The sequence below is a fragment of the Rhinatrema bivittatum genome, chromosome 1, assembly GCF_901001135.1.
Source record: "Rhinatrema bivittatum chromosome 1, aRhiBiv1.1, whole genome shotgun sequence".
NCBI classification, from domain to species: Eukaryota; Metazoa; Chordata; class Amphibia; order Gymnophiona; family Rhinatrematidae; genus Rhinatrema; species Rhinatrema bivittatum.
Window position 1 is genome coordinate 50029601 of NC_042615.1, and position 20731 is coordinate 50050331.

Here is a 20731-nt window from a genome sequence, read left to right on the forward strand (position 1 = left end):
AACAATAAAGGATATGGGGGTACTTTCAGAGCTATTTGCTTGTATGTAACTCCCTACTGGAAATGGCAGTGGGATATTCACTTGGAGTTGGGATATACCATCTAATGACTTGTGCTTATCCTGCCAGTCCAGTGGTCTGCCTCCTTGTGTTCTTGCTCCCTCTGACTTTCAGTTGGGAGGTCAGGGGGAGGGAAGGAAAAGCTAAGGCATTTGTGGTATATCTTAGTGTATACCTGCAGGGAAAGATACACCATGTTTTTTCCCTATATTTTTGCCAGGCTGTGGCCAGTACTGCCTTCAGCTTTTCTCTCTTCACCAGGTTGCCCTAAGTGCCTTCCTGTTCACTTGACCAATCCTGCCCTTGACAGGGTGCAGTGTGGGTGAACTACAGGCCTAATTTCTCTCTCTGCTTGGGACTTGGGCTAGTAATCTGTTCAGGAGTTGCCATTAATCCCCTGAAACTCTTGATGCTGTCCTGCATGGTCAGCTTGGTCTGATGCTTTGGCACATAGGATCTGTCTCAGGCCTTGCCATTGTTGCTGATTATTCTCCAAGTGTTGCTTTGGCTCTTCTGTATATTGTGCCTATCAGTCACACATGGGCATACTTCTGCAGAGTTATTTTGTCCTTTGGATGTCAATGGATCGCAGTTTCTTTCTGGGGAGTTCTCTGGCCTCAGTTGGGTTTTTGATTGTCTTCTAACAACGAAGGAAACTGTAGTGTTTGTCCAAGAGTCCTTCTCTTGTTTACATCTCTAGGCTTTTTTTCTGTACCCAGGAGGTTCTGGGCCTACTTCATTGTCAGGGTTATTAATCCGAAACCCTGCTTGTAATGTTTTCTGTGATGCAGAATATGCTTCTGTTCATACTCGCATCACTCCTCTGCATTAGGCGCCCCTACTATGAATAAGGGTTTTGTGTGACTCGGTCATTTCTATAGTTTTCCTTTGTTGCACTCAAACCCTTCTCCAGACTGGACCCCTTGTGGGTCAGCTGCCTCGAAGTTTTAAAAGGAGACTGGTAGTGCTTCTGCACTGTGCAGGGTCCTGCTCAGACAAACTATAGCTAGGGATTCACCCTTGTGTAAGGAATACCATCCTGTTTGTCCTCGGAGAAAACAGAGTTGCTTACCTGTAACAGGAATGTTGGTCCTCACAGAACCCACCTGCCTCCCCTGGGAGTTGGTTTCTGCATGTATTAGCTATATTATGAACTAAGGGATTCTGCCTAGGGGACAGGGTGATGACTACAGCTGCACATGCTCGATAGGGCATGTTTGAAAGTTCCTGATTCTTTGAAATCAAAGTTTTGTGCCAGGCTCCATCTGATGTCACCCATGTGTGAGGACCGACATCCTCCTGTCTTCGGAGAACACGTTACAGGCAGGGCCGGTGCAAGGGGATTTGGCGCCCTAGGCGAGCCTTCTCCCTTGCGCCCCCCCCCCCCCCCCCCCCCCGGTCTCGGCCCCGACCCTTACCTCATTCTCGATCACGCCCGCTGACTGGGGTTTTCTGGGTCGCAAGCAGGTTGGGCACTGCTTGCGGCCTGCCAAACTCCACTCCTCTTTGCCACCACTTGCGGCTCCATATGGCTCGCACCCAGTGACGCACCAAGGGTCTCCGGTGCCCGGGGGCCAATGCATGTGTGCCTCTCCAGCATCCCCCCTTAATCCTTCTTGTACTAATGCTTAAGGTCACAGAAAATCAGTGGTGTCTCCAGACAGAAGAATTGGGGGGGGGGGGGGGGGGCGCCAAAATGACATTTCTTCATCTCACCCACCTCTATAGCATGGATCCTGCTTTAAAATTGGTTATTAAAAAAAAGTGTTAATAAAAAAGTCCAAAGGGTCCTCTGCGTTATTTTAAAAAGCTGGCCAGTTTCACACTATAAAATTATGTTGATAGCCTCAGTCAACTGATTCTATGTGGCTATGAGAGTGAAGTCAGGAATATATAGGAAGGAACAGAATGTCAATATAAATCCTGTACCTCCAGTTCTGTAACTCTGTGCATCCACTGAAATTCCCCCAAACAATGGAGCTTGGATGTTTCCCTTACAGCTCATCATACTGAAAGATATTTTCAAATTCTGGTGTCACTTCACAGTAACAGCAGCACAAACAGCTTCCACTGCCAGGCACATTGTGAACTAACACAAAACACCACAAAAAAGACACTCAAAATCTATACTGCAATCCCATCATAACATAACAGTAATAACACCAAGGACTCAAACAACAATAACCCTACCTGTGAATAAGCAAGGGTAAATATTACACTGGGTCCTAGAATACCAATACTCCACCTACTGAGGAAACAAAACAAACCCGATTGCTATAGATCCCTATGCTAGCAGAATCTCTCATCATGGTCACACACACAGAGCAGAGACAGACCCTCACCAAATACAGAATACAAAATAAAGGAGCACAAATTAGAAAAAACTGAAATGGAAACCCCAAGAAGCCAGACTCTGTGTATTAACAATGGAAAAACAGAACCACCATTCTTCATAAAACAAATAAAATCAAGAAACATAAAGCATCAGTTATAATAGTAAATCCATACTAATAAAATAATATTTTAAAACTACTGATAAATAGAATTTCTATTAATTAAAATCATATACATTTTTTACAATTTCCTAAAACCAATAAAATATTTCAAAACAGCACATATATCAAATAACACACAATAATTAAAACTAATAAGGATTTTAAAAAGCCCCTGCTCTCCATACATGGGAGCTCTTGATTGAGGTTATCCTCTCCCTCTCACACATACTCACATGTCCATTCTCTCTCACACATACACTGTCACATACATACACATTCATGCTCTTATACCCAACCATAACCTCTCGCTCTCACAGACACTGACACACTCAGGCTCTAAGGCACTCTCTCCCCCTCCACACCCCCCCCCCCCACAAACTCTTACTCCCCTGGATTTTCTCATACACACTCATGCTCTCACTGGCTCCCTCACATACACACAAACACACACTCCCAGGCAAGCTTCCAATCGTTCTCACACAAACACACACACACACACACAGGCAAGCTCCCAGTCATTCTCACACTGACCCCCGGGCGGGCTCCCATTCATTTTCACACCACTCCCTCCCCATCCCCCAGGCATGCACACATTCATTCTCACACCCAGACCCCCAGGCAGGCACCAATTTATTCTCACACACACACACACATACAGCACAAACAGGCAGGCATCTATTCTCACACATACAAACCCCAGGAAGACACCCATTCATTCTCATACACAGACACACCCTCAGGCAGGCACCCATGCATTCACACACATACACCGCCAGGCAAACTCCCATTCATACACATGCACACACTAAAGGCAGAGACCCCCCTCTCTTTCTTTTGCCAGCAACCTCAGAGCCTCTCTCATTCCTCTGCTGCCACTGTCACTGCCGCTGTATGGCTATTGCGGAGGTGCTGATTGCTACTATTGGCACTGAAGCCCATTCTGCTGCCTCCTCTGTGCAGGCCTCATGGTACATTGTGAGATCCGCATAGAGAAAGTGCTACTCTTGCACATTCCCAAAGATTACATGTTCCAATCAGTAAAAAATAATTTATTTTTTTTTACATTTGCTGTCTGATCTTAGTTTTCTAATCAGTTGGTCACAGGCTTTTTTTTTTCCACCTTCCCTTTCTTATTTTTTTGCCAATTCCTTTTATAACATATTTCTTTTCTCTCCATCTGTCTTCTTCCCTCAAACACACAGTCAGGTTCTCATTCTCACATGCTTTCTCTCTCTCTCACACACACACATACACAGGCACTCACTCTCACATGCTCTCTCTCATACAATCATGTATACACCGTCTCTCTCTTGCACATGCTGTCTGACTCTGGCACACAGGCTCTCTCTCACTCCCACATGCTGTCTTGCTCAAGCACAGGCTCTCATTGTCACATGCTCTCTCATACAATCATTCATACACACAGTCTCTCACTGGCACATGCTGTCTGACTCTGGCACACAGGCTCTCTTTCACTCCCACATGCTGTCTTGCTCAAGCACAGGCTCTCACTGTCACATGCTGTCTCTCTCACACACACACAGAGGCTCTCACATGCTGTCTCTGCAAACATTCAGGTCCTCACTCCCACACACAGTCTCTCAACTCATCTCATACACGCACACATACACACTGTACAAACCCTCAGTCTCTCTCTCACCTCTGGGCCTCCTCTTCACGGCCGCTGCAGGATGGGCTCTGCAGCGGCCCCGGACTTCTCGAGCCGCGCTGCTCCTCTTCTGTACGCGGCTGATGCTCCTCCTCTTTCCTGCCCGCGCGGCTCCGGCAACATTTTTCTTCCAGGGCCGCGCGGGCAGGAAGGAGGAGAAGCTCATGCATTGGCTGATGATCCTCCTCCTTCCTGCCCGCGCGGCTCCGGCAACATTTTTCTTCCGGGGCCGCGCGGGCAGGAAGGAGGAGAAGCTCCTGCATTGGCTGATGCACCTCCTCCTTCCTGCCTGCGCGGCTCCGGCAACATTTTTCTTCCGGGGCCGCGCGGGCAGGAAGGAGCTGGAGCACCAGCATGTTTAGACGCGATTGTTTTCTTCCGGCCGTGGTGACTTGAGCTCCACCACGGCCCAGCCGATCTTCTTGCTGTGTGTATTCGGCACACAGCATAGCAGTAGTTCACCGCTCAGCCGCTATTGGGATGACGTCCACCGGCAGCCATTGGCCATCAGCGGCTCGGCGCCCCCTAATGCTCAGCGCCCTAGGCGATCGCCTAGTGCTTCCGCCGGCCCTGGTTACAGGTAAGCCAAAAGATCTCCATTCAAAAATTGGAAGAAGGATCCAACAGAAGAAAATAGGATAATGCATAAACGTTGGCAAGTTAAATGTAAAACATTGATAAGACAGGCTAAGAGAGAATTTGAAGAGAAGTTGGCTGTAGAGGCAAAAACTCAAAGTAAAAACTTTTAAAAATATATCCGAAGCAGCCTGTGAGGGAGTCAGTTGGACCGTTAGATGATCGAGGGGGTTAAAGGGGCACTTAGAGAAGATAAGGCAATCGCAGAAAGATTAAATGATTTCTTTGCTTCGGTGTTTACTGAAGAGGATGTTAGGGTGGTACCCGTACTAGAGAAGGTTTTCAAGAGGAATGATTCAGATGGACTGAGTCAAATCACGGTGAACCTAGAAGATGTGGTAGACCTGATTGACAAACTGAAGAGTAGTAAATCACCTGGACCGGATGGTATAGACCCCAGAGTTCTGAAGGAACTAAAAAATGAAATTTCAGATCTATTAGTAAAAATTTGTAACCTATCATTAAAATCATCCATTGTCCCTGAAGACTGGAGGATAGCTAATGTAACCCCAATATTTTAAAAGGGCTCCAGGGGCGATCCAGGAAACTATAGACTGATTAGCCTGACATCAGTGCCAGGAAAAATAGTGGAAACATCAAAATCACAGAACATATAGAAAGACATGGTTTAATGGAACAAAGTCAGCATGGCTTTACCCAAGGCAAGTCTTGCCTCACAAATCTGCTTCACTTTTTTGAAGGAGTAAATAAACATGTGGATAAAGGTGAACCGGTAGATGTAGTGTACTTGGTAAGGCTTCTAGGAAAAGTAAAAAGTCATGGGATAGGTGGCAATGTCCTTTCGTGGATTACAAACTGACTGAAAGACAGGAAACAGAGAGTAGGATTAAATGGACAATTTTGTCAGTAGAAAGGAGAGGGATCTGTATTGGGACCCTTACTTTTCAATATATTTATAAATGATCTGGAAAGAAATACGACGAGTGAGGTAATCAGATTTGCAGATGATACAAAATTATTCAGAGTAGTTAAATCACAAGCAGATTGTGATAAATTGCAGGAAGACCTGTGAGACTGGAAAATTGGGCATCAAAATGGCAGATGATATTTAAAGTGGATAAGTGCAAGGTGATGCATATAGGGAAAAATAACCCATGCCATAGTTACACAGTTAGGTTCCATATTAGGTGCTACTACCCAAGAAAGAGATCTAGGCGTCATAGTGGATAACACATTGAAATCGTCGGTTTAGTGTGCTGCAGCAGTCAAAAAAGCAAACAGAATGTTGGGAATTATTAGAAAGGAAAATGTCATAATGCCTCTGTATCGCTCCAAGGTGAGACCGCACCTTGAATACTGTGTACAATTCTGGTCGCAGTATCTCAAAAAAGATATAATTGCGATGGAGAAGGTACACAGAAGGGCTATCAAAATAAGGGGCATGGAACAGCTCCCCTATGAGGAAAGGCTAAAGAGGTTAGGACTTTTCAGCTTGGAGAAGAGACGGCTGAGGGGGGATATGATAGAGGTGTTTAAAATCATGAGAGGTCTAGAACGGGTAGATGTAAATTGGTTATTTACGCTTTCTGATAATAGAAAGACTAGGGGGCACTCCATGAAGTTAGCATGTGGCATATTTAAAACTAATCGGAGAAAGTTCTTTTTCACTCAATGCACAATTAAACTCTGGAATTTGTTGCCAGAGGATGTGGTTAGTGCAGTTAGTATAGCTGTGTTTAAAAAAGGATTGGATAAGTTCTTGGAGGAGAAGTCCATTACCTGCTATTAATTAAGTTGACTTAGAAATTAGCCACTGCTATTACTAGCAACAGTAACATGAAATAGACTTAGTTTTTGGGTACTTGCCAGGTTCTTATGGCCTGGATTGGCCACTGTTGGAAACAGGATGCTGGGCTTGATGGACCCTTGGTCTGACCCAGTATGGCATGATGTTATGTTCTTAATTCTGCTTTACATCAGTGAGCCTGTTGATCTGTCTTCATCTTGCTGGTTGGTGTGCGTATCCCGTTCGTGTGGACTAGTCTGACTGTATTCAAGGATAGGAAATTATCAGATAAAAAGCAATTTCACCTTTACCATTTTCTGTCATGCTTTTTTAAATTATTAAAATGTGTTCCTCTCTTGGTTAACGAGACAAAATGTCATTCAATAAACTAAACATTAACACTTTTAAGTTTTCAAAGTTTAAACCAATCTTTTCACTGGAGTCTCAATCCCTTTGTATGTGTCTTTTCTTTTGTATCTTGTGTCTTTTTTTTGGCTAATATTTTACGGACCAAGAAAGCTAAAAAGTGAAGTCCCAGTAATGTGTGGTTGTGACAATTTTTTTATTTTTAGAAAAATCATGAGTAAAGGAGAATAATCCCTGAAAATAAGTGATATCATTGATACCAGAGACGTTCCCGAAGAAGCGGAATGCGAAATGTGATCATGTCCATTCATGAACTAATTGTTTGAACTTAAGCACCGAAATATTCATCTAAGGAAAGTACCTTATACTTTGCTTTCATAAATAATTAAAAGAAAGCGTTTTTAGTGTAAAAGGAAAGGCAAAAAAACCCAAAATTTAAATGCATGGACAGTGAAAAATTTAAATGCATGGACTGTGTTTGGACCAATGATTAAAGATGACCCATAGCAGTTAAAGTTGGAGCAGCAATGCCCGTATACCGTGGAGTATTATGATGGTCCGTAAAATATTAGCCAAAAAAGACATGATACGAATGAAAAGACACATACAAAGGGATTGAGACTCCAGTGAAAAGATTGGTTTAAACTTTGAAAACTTTAGGTGTTAAGTTTAGTTTATTGAATGCTTTATTTAATGTCATAACTGCTATTTCTGAGAGAAAATGCTGGACAAAGGACAAAACACAGTTTTAAAACTGGCAAGGGCTGGAGACACCCCTACAGCATGGCTGAATTATAATAATAAATACAGAGATCATACTCTTTATATTTATCGATCCATAGTGTGACTGCAGCTTGAGTATTGTGTTCCGTTCTGGTCGCCCCATTTCAAGAAAGACTTTATCAACATAGCAATCATTACTGTACATTCAGCACAATGTAAATAATTGCTCTTCTTACCATTGAATTACTTATGCTTTGTCTTCCTCTTCCCCCAGTTCCAGCACCCCTGTTTTATTGTAACTTCTGCTTCTCTTCGCTTTGTTAATATGTAAGGTTATTGTACCCCCGTTCCATGTAAACTGACATGATATGATTGTATCATGAATGCCGGTATAGAAAAGCACCAAATAAATAAATAATAGAACTAGAAGATGTGTAGATAAGGGTAACAAAAATAAGAGGATGGAACGACTCCTTTATGAATAAAAGCTAAACAGTTTTGGCCTCTTTAGCTTGGAGAAGACTTGGGGGTATGATGGAGGCTTCTAAAAACATGAATGGGGTGGGACAGTATATTTCCTGTTTTGTTCTTTTATGTAATACATTTAATGATTTATGCAGTGTGATACCGCCTTTTAGAAGTAGGTGACTAAAAAAACGTCAACAAATAAGTTAATGAGGAACCGTTATTTACCATTTCCAAGAGTACTAGGACTGAAACTAACAAGAAGATTTAAAACAAATTTTAATACAGGGGTTTTTTTTTTTGTTTTTTTTAATTAATGCACAATTAAACTGTGGAAGCTGTTGCTAGAGAATGTGGTCAAGGCTAATGGTGTATAGCTGAGTTTTTAATTTAAAAAAAGGTTTGGACACGTTTCTGGAGAACAGGTGCATTCCAAATTATTAGCCAGGCAGACTCGGATCATATTAGGATCTACCGAGTACTTCCAGGTGACCCAAACTGGTCACTGTCGGAGGCTGGATGTTGGGCTTGACTCGACATGGCACTTATGAACACCTTTGAATGGAAAAAGTCAGGTCTTGGTGATTCAATTTTAGATGCTGATGTAAGGCCAGCTTCACTAAAGCTTTTCTCTTAGTCTGTGTTTATTGGGGCGGGGGAGGGAAGCTTAGTAGATTAGGCCTTAATTTATGCAATACATTTTTGACATCCCAGCTGCTTTAAAGTGTCATCCAATGAGACGATAACTGCAATAGACCAGGTAGCTCTGGGTGATACTTTCTGTAACTGACATTGTTAGGCACTGTTCAAGTCAGCTCCTGAACAATTCATCCGTGGTTTTTTTTTTGGGGGGGGGGGGGGGGGAACCTTCTATACAGAGCACGGAGGGCTTAGTTTTACAAAGTCCTGCTTTAACAGGTATCGTGTTATCATTGAGAGAGAGATTATTGGTTCTGGTATCGAATTAGTTTACCAGACACGAGTGCAAGTTGATGACAAAATATTTTATACCCCCAAAAAGACTAACTCTGCCTTTTTTGAAGCTCATTCATCAAATATTTTACTATTTTAAATCTTTTTATATTTTTTCTTAAAAAAAAAAAAGTTTTAATATATGTTGGAAAGCCAGGTAAGAGATTTTTGTCCACCTTTTTATTTTTCAGTTTGCTATGTATTGTCTTGTGCTTTTCTACAAAGTGCTGAAGGAAGAACTCCGCCCGCTCCAACCCGTTGGCAAGTTCCTTTGTGTGAAGATGGTGGTCTTTGTGTCCTTCTGGTACGTAGATTCTTGGGGTTTTGGAGAAGGCAGCGTCATCGGTAGCAACCATTCTTCTGGTTTCAGGAGCCCATGCACCACTTTTTAAAATAGTTGCTGTGGCTGACGTTTTATAGAAAGCCTTTTGTTGTCGGGGAAAAATTGATGTGAACATATCCAAAAATGGAAAGAGAAATGAACCGATGAGCCATAGGTTTTGGCACTTCCTTGTAGTTGCCCTGTGCAACAGGGTTCTTGGATATCATGTTGTGGTATTTCTGCTGTCTGTACGAGCAATCTTTGTGTGTGATTTTGAAGTATTGTGGTTCTAATATAATGATTTCCCATGCAGTGTGAACTAGGTGCCATCTTAGAGCTGTGCCTGGCTGGGACCCATCACATCAGAGCAGATACGGGGTGTTTCACAAAAGATTTCTCCTTTCTGATCACAAATGTAGACATGAGAATGGGCACTTAGTGACTTCTTGGAGCATTTTTTTTTTTTATTCGAGCTCTTGTTTTAGGGAAGGACCCCTATTGTTTCATTCATTTTCAGTCTCTAAAAACTCAAATTTCCATTGACTTTTAGAATCTTTCTGATAATGTTTCACAATTGAATATTTAATCACACCATTTTAGCTACTGTATTAAAGGCTACATATTGGACAATTTAAAAAATGAAATGGTAAAATCTGTTTTAGTAAATAACTCATTTAATAAAGGAGCAGAATATGAATAGAGATAAAATAGTAAATGAGAACAATACAAAACAAGTATTAAAATAATTGCAGACAAGTACCCAAACCCTAATGGCTACCTTCTTCCCAAGGAAGGTGTATGTGAAGTGGTCAATTTTACAGTGTTTAGGCCTTGTAAAAGTAAAGTCGTGCTATCATTAATTTTTTTTAATTCAGCTTTAGCAAAAGTTCATTGCATTCTATTGAACAGGTCCCTGTGCAGCACTGTCTGACGTTGCATTGTATGACCCATTTATAGGCAAGCTGTGTTAATTGCCCTGCTGGTAAAAATTGGTGTTATTTCTGAAGAAAAGACCTGGGAATGGAAGAGTGTGGAAGCCGTGGCCACTGGCCTACAGGTACACGAAAGCTGATGATGTTGTATCCTAGTATTTGTGCCAAGCTTGTATCTGATCTCAGGGCGGTGACTGCAATTATACCAGGGAAGCTGCAACAGAGTCTGCAGCCACAGCAGGGAACGTGACAATAGGCAGTTTATAATACACAAGTCTGTCACCCGTACAAATGCAAAATCTGACCCAGCAAGTACTTCCTTTGAGTGAAAATATGTATATTCCATTTATTTTGGTCTTTTCTATGGTATTGGAGGTATTCATATGCAAAGGAAGATTGGGATCTTCCCCTGCAGCGACTTGGTGATGGTGAAATAGGTAGAATGTTTCACATGGATGCAACACTTGCAGTCCTGCAAGTAGGGTGCACCCAAGAACAAGGAGATGGTGAGGTGCTTAGTAAGAACACTTTGGGTTGTGGGGTTTTTTCCCCTGTACCTAGGGAGCCTTTTTCCCATATATATACACAAAGAAAGAAGCTCCTTCCTGCCCCTGCCATTTCTTACTTTTCAAAGTCACTGATGCTACTAATTTTACTCTTCTCTCAGGATAACTAAATATGGAAAGGCAGAGGTCTCCCTGGGTCCTGTGGCACTGAACCAAGCGGTAAATTAGGCAGACCAGATGGGCCTGGTGTTTCTGACTCTCCACTATCTTCTGTGTTTCTTTGTAGCGTAGATATTTATAAAATAAATCTTCATTACTTCAGTTACAAACTATTTGTAATCTTTCTAAAAAAAAAAAATTTTTTTTTTTAAAGTGGTCACATTTTGAAAGATTTATTTTTCATAAAAAGTGGTAATTTTAACTTAATAGAGACTTTAAAAAAAAATCTGAGCTTGCTGTTCCACCTGTAACTAGTAACCGACTAGTTACATTTATAAGGTAGAGATTGACTATAGTATAATTTGATTATCGCCTACAGTCCAACTACAAACCAAAAATATTCCTGCTCTAGTAGCAGGAAATCAATTCACCTAATTTACGGCAGAAAGGAGGCCTTGGCAAAATAGCTGCTGGGAGTATAAAATGAGATTCAGAGCTTGAGCAGCAACTGCATAGAAGGCCTAATAGCAGTGATTTTGGTAGTAATGAGCATATTAGAGCCAGTGTCTTATCACTTCGCCTGCCACCCTCTGAAAGAGGCCAATAGACATGTAATGCAGGGCGGTCATCGCCTTCACCTCTGTGGCCTGTATGTGAAGCCCACTATCCATGCAGCTTCTCACAGAGCTGGAGGTGAGGAAGGCAGAATCTAATCAGGCAGTCTCTCTCTAAACCTGATCCGGCATGAACTGTTGTGCCGCAGGGGGTTCGGCCTCTCCTGCAATGTGCATAAAAGAGTAGATGCACTCATAGAGCCACTCAAGTGTACCTTATATGCATGTCCATCTTCACTATGCTAAGTGAGCAGGAAAGGGCTAACCTCTGCGTGCCCTTTTGCTACAGACTGCTGCTAATTGTCAGAAATGAGCACAGGATGAGTGCCAAGTGACCACTCCCGCTTTCTATAGCTGGTGCTGCCAAACTAGTACTGGCACAAGTGCAGTGCCAGTAGTGCAGTGCAGTGGTGATTGCGGTACTGTCTCATGAAAAGAAGCAAGAAAAGACTCCAGAACAGAGCATTTTCAGATCTTTTCTGATACTTTTTTTTTCCCCATTCAATTCCAGTGAAATATAACTGAGAAAAAAGAACCAAGCTGGAATAGTCCATCTTCTGTGATTTGTTTTCATGGGTGAAAAGGAACATAAAAATGGCATGTTTTCTCCCACAGAAAATAGCTATGCAACTACAGGGGAGGCTGTCTAGACGTCTGCTCTGAGCAAGACTAACAGGCCGATTCAGTACAGTGCGCTCAGGCCAAGCGCACCCTTAGCTCTTTTTTGGACGCGCGTTTTCCACGCTCTATTATACAGTAAGGGGTAATAATAGCTCGTGGAAAACGCGCGTCTAACCCCCCAGATACTAATAGCTCCCTCAACGTGCAAATGCTTGTTGATGAGCCTATTAGTCCCGCGCAATACAGAAAGTAATGCCTGCCCAAAGCCAGGGGTTAATTTCAGCCGGCACCGGGCAAGTGTACAGAAAAGCAGAAAAAATGCTTTTCTGTACACCCTCTGACTTTATATCATAGCGATATTAAGTCGGAAGCCCCAAAAATTTAAAAAAAAATCTGCCCACGGGTTGAAAGACGGACGCTCAATTTTGCCGGCTTTCCAAAACCCATGGATGTCGGCGGGTTCGACAACTGATGCTGGTAAAATTAAGCATCAGCTGTCAAACCCGCTGATAGCCGCCGCTTCTGCCAATAAGGAGGCGCTAGGGACGTGCTAGTGTCCCTAGCGCCTCCTTTTTACCGCAGGCCCTCATTTGCATACAGAATTGCCTCAGAGCGCCAGCTCTCCCGCACATTTTACTAAATCTGCCCATAATTGCATCAGGGTTAGAGGCCCTAAAGGGGTGAGTAAACCCCATATAAGTGGGTAGATGGGTGAATAAGCCTTTATGGCAACAGCAGAGCAAAGTCCAGTAATGGAGAAGATAAGCTGGTTCTTCCTCCTTGCACTACAAATATATGTATATATATATTTTTTTTTTTCCTGGCCAACCCAACAAGCTTCATGCTTCTTCCCAAACTTTCCAAATAACAACTGATTATCCCTTTTTACGATGGGAGATATTTGGCAAAAAACAGAAATTGGCTGCTGTTCACCAAATGGAGGCCCAAACTTCCAAGGTGAATCAATTCCTGTATGAATGGTGAATGTATTTTTTAAGAATAGGGCGGGAGAGCACTGGCGTCTCTTCCCAGCAGCCTTTTAGTTAAACGACCACTAGAACACTTTTTTTTCTAAACTGGACAGAATAGATGGGCAATCTGTTTTCTTTCTGCCATCATTTACCACCATGTTAGCACTCCTTGTGCTGTCCTACCGTATCACATGGTGCTCTCACCTGAACAGCTGAAGCCAGTCCTGGTCATAGTTACAATTTTTTTTTCCTCATAGTAGGACTAAGCATATGTGGATGCAGTGCAACAGTGAAAGGATTTGACATAGCCAGGACTGACAGGGAGCCAATTGAAAACTCGTGTGGTGCTGTGCAGGAGAACTGGGCTGAACTCTTTAAATAGGAACCGACTCCTTTATACTAGGAATGTTTCGGAAGCAGTGCTCTCTGGCTCTGGGAGGGGACTGAGCCAGGTCTTTCAGGGAAACTCGGTGATTAGGAAATGGGTAGCAATGCAAGCAAGTTCTAGAGAGCTGCGTCTTGCTGCCTTCGTCATCAAAGATTATTGCTTTTTGTCTGTAAGACAGAAATACAGGAGCATAATGACTAAGGGGAGTGGCCTTGGAGGGTAGGATCAGCATGAATTAAACATAGCATTTGTACTTTCTATACAGTTACAGCATTAGCAGTGCAATGAGACTTCCTTTTTCAAGTTTCATATCAAAGAAAAATGTTTTCTGCTTCTGTTGTTGTTTGTAGGATTTCATTATCTGTGTTGAAATGTTCCTTGCTGCCATTGCTCATCACTACAGTTTTTCCTACAAACCCTACATCCAGGAAGCTGAAGAGGGGTCCTGCTTTGATTCCTTTCTTGCAATGTGGGATATTTCTGATGTCCGAGCAGATATATCAGAACAAGTGCGCAATGTTGGTAAGTACCAAAGTGTGAGTCTCTAGCCATGCTAATAATTGGCCAAAATGTTTCTTGCATGCAAACTTAGATTATGATGGACCATAAAGCCTTTATAGCCTGCCCCGTTCCCTTTTCCACTGGAAGTCTGTAGGCAATGCCTAACTTATGGATTTACCGTACTTTTTCGCTCCATAAGACTCACTTTTTTTTCCCCAAAAGTGGGGGGAAAATGTCTCTGCATCTTATGGAGTGAATATTAAAGAAAAACAAAAACTAACTACAACCAATGTTTTGTTTTTTTTGTCCCTGGTGGTCCAGCGGGGGTCCTGGAGCGATCTCCTGCACACGGGCCTTCGGCTGCCAGTATTCAAAATGGCGCCGATAGCCTTTGCCCTTACTATATCACAGGGGCTACCGGTGCCATTGGTCGGCCCCTGTCACATGGTAGGAGCAATGGACAGCCGGTGCCATCTTGTGCTCCTACCATGTGACCCCAGTATGGTATATTTTATGTTCTTATGTACTCTTAGAACTTACTCCTAGAACTTCTTCTTTTGCACTGAAATTTTCTCTATTTTTGGTCATATAGACATTTGATGGTCTCTTCATATCTCCCCTCTGCTTCCTCTCTTGCAGAGTATACATATTTAGGCTATTTAGCCTCCCCTGTCTAAATCTTAATTTTTGTAATCCGCTTTGAGACCAAACCTAGCAAAAAGCAGAATATCAAGTGGTCAAAAGTAAATAAATAAATAGCCAGATACTGGTAACTGTAAAGTCAGCTGGTGAGTGAGTACCAGTGATGATGATGCAGCACGAGTGGGCAGGCAGCAGGAGTATCAGTGCTTCTTGACCCCTGCAGTGCGCTCTCACTTGAGCACCGTCACCGGTATCACATCTACTATCAGCATTTTGGGGGGGGGGAGAGCGAGAGAGCAAAAGTGTGAAGGGACAGAGGGAGAAAAAGGAGAATGGGATGGGGAAGAGGAGCCAGGGTGCTGCAGGCTGGAAAAGCTGGGCCTCCATGCAGAGGAGAGAGGAAAAGCAGTTCGAGAAGACCTGAAGTGTGTGAAAAGCTGTAGAAGGGAAGTGGGGAGGAACAGTCTAGGGAGAGAGAGGAAGCACGGGCATTGGTTAAAATTTTCTGGGACGTACGAGACTGCTAGAGATTGTGTGCAGGTAGGTGGATCCCTTCTTGTTTCTTTTGTTGTATCTTGTTGCCGGTGATTTTGTGGCGCTATCGTATGTACCAGAACATGTACCCCCTATCCCTACCCCACAAATCTGGCGAGTGCAAAGTTGATTTTTGGCCAGTGCGATTGAACCTGAAAGTTCATGCCCTGTATTATCATCCTTTTTGGTTTGCTGGTTGTACCTCTCTGAGTACACCGTCTAAAGGTACATTTTGAAAGCGAGCACATGCGTAAATAGTATTTATACATGTAATCAGTATTTTTATAAACGTCAAAAGTACACACACTTTACTTTCACACTCCCATATACGTGCGGGGAAAAATGGGGAGTTCCAGAGCAGGGGCAACAGTTACATGTGTCTAAGTTGCTATTTTCAAAGAAACTTACTTACAAGTACATTTGGCAACTTGTGTAATTTTACACTTCATATCTGGTGTGATGTCAGACTTTGTTTATGGTGCACTATTGGCTGGGTGGGAGGTCTGCGTGACTGAAGAGCGAGGCAGGGTCAAGATGACTGGGTGAACTGGTGGAGGAATTAGAAAACTGCCAAGCTCAATTATGTTTGCATGTGTTAAAATCTGCATACGTATAGTTTTTAATGTTTTTACACTATTTATATAAAAATGCATTTAACTTCTTGTTCTCACCTTGCGCACCCTAAACCTCTCCAGACCTTTATTTTTCCCTATATTTCCAGACCTCCTTCAACTTATCTCCCTGAAATTGTAACTTTTTTACTTACAATGGTTGAGAGGTAATTTCTTTTCCTAATCCTTTCACAACATTTTTCTATATGTTCCTTGTAAACCGATGTGATGTGCAAACGAACGTCGGTATAAAAAAGCTTTAAATAAATAAAATAAAATTGGTAGGAAAAATCCACGCTTTCAGTGCATTGCATGCATTGTTTAGAATGCACGCGGGTTATAAAATTCTGTCATAGGTCTCCATGCAGCCATCCACGTGCCTGTATATAGCCACATGGACTTGTTTGAAAGTTACCCCCTTGGCATTCAGCTGGGTATTCATACTGCCAAATACATGGTTTTCGTGGTGTTCATAAGTACCTTGCCCCCTCCACCCCCCCCCCCCCCCCCCCCCCCCCCCCCATCATACACAAACATTTTAGACTCCTTTTCGTGGTTAGTTTTTCCTTTTCCCAAGCTTTTGTTAATTTTAGGAAACGGCCATTAACATACATTTTGTGGTGTAATTTTATTTTAGGAAGGACTGTGCTGGGCCGACCAAGAAAAATGTTCTTTGGTGAAAACCATGAACAGAATGAGCATACGAGTTTGCTCTCTTCCTCTACGCAAGATCCAATTTCTACTGCCTCGTCCATGCCACCTTCTCCCATGGGCCACTACCAAGGATTTGGCCAGACGATAACACCGCAGTCCACCATCACAGATTTAGCTATACCTGATGGTATTCCCAGTCCGGCACAGGAAGACTTCCCGGATCCAGAGCTCATCTCTGATGAACTTTCGCATACAAGCAACAAGGACGTGCCCTCTTGAGTGCATCAGAAACTTAACTTTTAGTAGTCTCCGGTTTAAAGTTTCCCGCGATATTGACAACTGTTGCTCATGGATGTCTGAACTAACAAATGTATTCACCGCAGCATAACATGGGAAGATGTCAGAAACCAGAATCATTTTGTGACGTCTGTACCCAGTGTATCTTTCACAGCAAGACTCTAAACCTGACTTAAATGTGTCAACGGTGCAAAAACGACTTGTCTGAAATTGTCACAGTTCAAGGTCCTAATTACTGGTTTTTATGATCAACAGTTTCTTCTTAAGTATATACAGTGACACAATTCATATTTTGCTTAAGAAAAGGCTTTTCGGTCACCTGATGTTTCACTTTAGTAAAAAAAAAAGCTATTCCGTTTATATCAGTAATAATAATTACCCCTTTTTCTGTTCTGGTTGCATGATGGGTACAACTTAGTGCTGCTAGGTGAGAGACTTGAGAAATGAACTTGAGTAACCAAATAAGCTAAAGCTAAGTGATTTACAAAAAAATGTTTTTCTTACTAAAAGTAAAGCAGAAACATATGGCCCTGTATTTCAGTATACGCTTCTGGTGACTCTGCTGCTAAAGCAAAATATCATTGTAAAAAAATTCCAATGTTCCACTTTTTGATCAGATATAACAGGCTATGGATATGGATAAGACGATATTCTGTAATGTTCGTATGAAGAGAAATGTTAACAATTTACTCATATCCCTCAGACTAGAAAACTAGGTGAGTGCTGACCACTGCTGGTAGAATGGAGGGGGGGGGAGCTAAGGCTGTAGAGCCCAGAAAAGGAGTGGCAGGAACTCTGCTTAATTTACCATAATATTCAAGTTACCAAGTGCACTAAGATTTAGAACCGTGAACATTGTACTTGGGTTTTTTCACTGACCAATGAAGGTTCTCAACCGCTGTGATCATGAAAGTGTAGGATTTCATTTGCAGGTGAGAGCTATCATTAAATCTCCAATTTAAGAGGGAATAAAGTCAAATCTTTGTGTGCAGCATTATAGACCAGGGGTTCATAGCTAGCCAGGCAGGTTTTCAGAATATCCACAGTGACTATGCATGAAATAGATTTGCATGCAAAACTCTCTCATGCATGTTCAGTGTGGATATCCTGACTGGCTAGGTTGCGAACCCCTGTTGTGGACAAACCGTGCACAATTTCCTTTCTGGCATTCTCCCGATATGAGAATATTTTTCTTTTATGTTTTCTTGCCAGTGCAAATGTTTTGTTACAGTATGAGTGTCATGTGTATATACACTTTGCCTTATACACTATACTGCATTCTTTGTAAAGAGGAAGCTCAAAGTGTATGCTGTGTACAGTTGTGAGAAACTCAACTTAAGCTTTGATTCATTGCCTTCAGTGTAAATACATAAATTTTAATTTAAACTCGTTAATCCTTTATTTTGCATTTTTACTGAAATATTTGTAATTATGTACCAGCTTTGGATTTTAGATTTACTTACCTTTCCAGTCTGTAACTCAAAGCAAGTAAAATTCTAAGCCTTTTGGGGCAGGATAATGCCTACTGTATATGAAAATAAGTTGGTACCTGGGTCAGTGGAGTGTGATGTGAAATGCTTTCCAAGGAGTACTGGTGGGAAAGTCTGTTTCCCTGGTTCTCAGCCCACTGCTCTGACCATTAGCCTCCCTTTCACCACTAGTAGTAGTGGTATTTTGCTCAAGATTTGGCATGTTTTTATTTTTTTTAATTATTTTTTTTTAACTTATGTTTTGTAATATTCACTATGGTGGTTCTACATGGTATTGTATTTAAAATAAATACCAAATTTAAAAAAAAGGGGATCCTGCAATACAGGGATGTTGCTAGTTACTTCAGAGTCAGGGCATGGGCTCATAGGTGGGGTGGCCAATTTTTCCATTGAGTGTATCAACCATGACGAGCAGGGCTCCTGTTACATCTGTTAAATTAACATTTATCGTCTTTTCTGTACTAAAAAAAACATTACTAGGTACATAAGACCCCCTACCCTGAGATTTTGATATTATCAACACCTCATCTCTGTTCCCCAAAAGAATTAAGGAAAAAAAAAAAAAGAGCAGAGTGTAACTGATCTGGCTAGCCTTATGTTTGTGCACGAGCCAAAGTGGTTCATTCTGGTTCACTCTTACTCCATCAGTAATGTGCTGCCAATTTCAAAGCAAGGGGCTCTCACCAGCGCTGTTCCACTTGGTGGAGTGCTCCTTGTTTCTTTTCACAAAATTGTTTAACTCTCCACCACTTCTGTCCAGATAACAAAATAAATTGTATATAGAACATAACTTAATACTGAAAATTACATTTCATTTGTGGCATTCAGAAACCTTTTACTGGATCAGTTTAAGAATTACCTAAAATATTATAGAAAAGCTTTTGAAACTGCATAGTTCCCTTCTTCAAATCGGAGACATTCACATCTGAATACAGGGCCTCTATTGTCTTAACTAGTGTACAAAAATTTGAATAGTGCTTTGTAGATCAAATATCACAGCCTGCCAAGAATACAGTTTATCCCAAAAGCCAAATCTGTACCAAAACACCACTAATTCCCAGGACTCAATCAGCAACCAACTTACCCAGGAAAAAGCAGCACTGCAAATATTACATCAGGCCCTAAAAGGACAATACACTTCTTATTCAAAACAGAACAAGCTAGGCTGCTATAGACCCCACACACAAACTACACACGAACAGAATCCTCTCTTCCTCTTCCTCCAGTGAGACCAGTGGGTTACATGCACAAACCAGGAGCTAGAGACAGAGCGCAACAGCCTTGTTGAGGTATATACATCTGTCAGTATTCTCCGTCTCCAGCAGAGGGTTGAAAAGCATCCCGTTCAGTGGGCTTGGCCTGGCTGAACAGGAGCGCTGCTCTTGAAATGAGAGAGAGGTTTTCCCTCCCTCAGTTAAGCAAGAGACCTTGTAGTGAAGTAGACAGGAGACCCACAAGAGGTAATTGAGAGTTCCATCGGCAATTGTTTTTGCCCCTCCCGCTGGTGAGTGCTTGGGGGCTTTCAGGCAGACTTGGGTGTTCTTGGCCTTCGTCTATGTCTCCTCTTTCTCTCCTCCCCTGTGTTGTCATATGAGGGTCCTATGCCTTTAAATTTTTTCATTGGCTTTTAAATAAGGTAAAAAAAAAAAAAAATGAGATGAGGAGGTGGATCCTGCACAGCGGTGATGTACCATGGCAGTGGTTGGCATGGGGAGGAAAGCGGATCTTGGCAACAGTAGATAGATCGGAGCCTTGCTCGATATATTTTTATGTGGAAACCTGGAGCTGCGGCTGTGATCTTTGTATCAGCATGAGCTGTTTAAAGATGGGGCTGAACATGGAGCACAGGAGGAAGACTGCATTGTATACCACATGTTCTCTGTGCAAAACACAGGCCAGGGCTGCTGTTTTCTGTGAGTGCTCTCAAGCGATTTTGCTGCCATCAAGGTGATCCGAGACTATGGGAGAGGCAGGGGCAACAATTCTTACACCAGTGGCCATTTTGCAGCCGTGAGGGGCAAATGGTGAAGTTGCCCCCGTCACATCTTGAATGTACTACTGAGCTTGCAGGGCCCTAGGGCCGTTGCTGCCATTCCTCCTGCTTTGGAGATATCCTCTTTTCATTGGGCCTTAATTGACCAATAAGTTTTAAGGAGCATGCAGGATTTTTTTGTGAAGGACAAAGATCTGTGCTGGGGAACGGACTCTAATATTTTCACTCCAGCTACTCCTAGTCTTCCGATAGTCCCTGCACCTTCCCTTCCAGTTTCCTCAGGGAAAAAGAGCACTAGACAGCGAAGTAGATGGGAGGAGTGTCCTCTCTCAGTTGATTTGCTGGATGGTCTTAGGAATTTTCCA

General features: G+C 42.4%; 1 protein-coding gene across 1 annotated transcript in view; it reads left to right on the forward strand.

Annotated features, from left to right (window-relative positions):
* The window catches only part of TMEM184C (transmembrane protein 184C), a 69754-nt gene extending 50808 nt beyond the window's left edge, over positions 1 to 18946 (forward strand). The window contains exons 7-10 of the mRNA XM_029603602.1: positions 9323 to 9435; positions 10411 to 10510; positions 13995 to 14166; positions 16570 to 18946. Coding sequence (XP_029459462.1) covers positions 9323 to 9435; positions 10411 to 10510; positions 13995 to 14166; positions 16570 to 16865 — 681 coding nt within the window. The 3' untranslated portion in view covers positions 16866 to 18946. The remainder of the gene's footprint in view (positions 1 to 9322; positions 9436 to 10410; positions 10511 to 13994; positions 14167 to 16569) is intronic.
* Positions 18947 to 20731: the final 1785 nt, after the last annotated feature.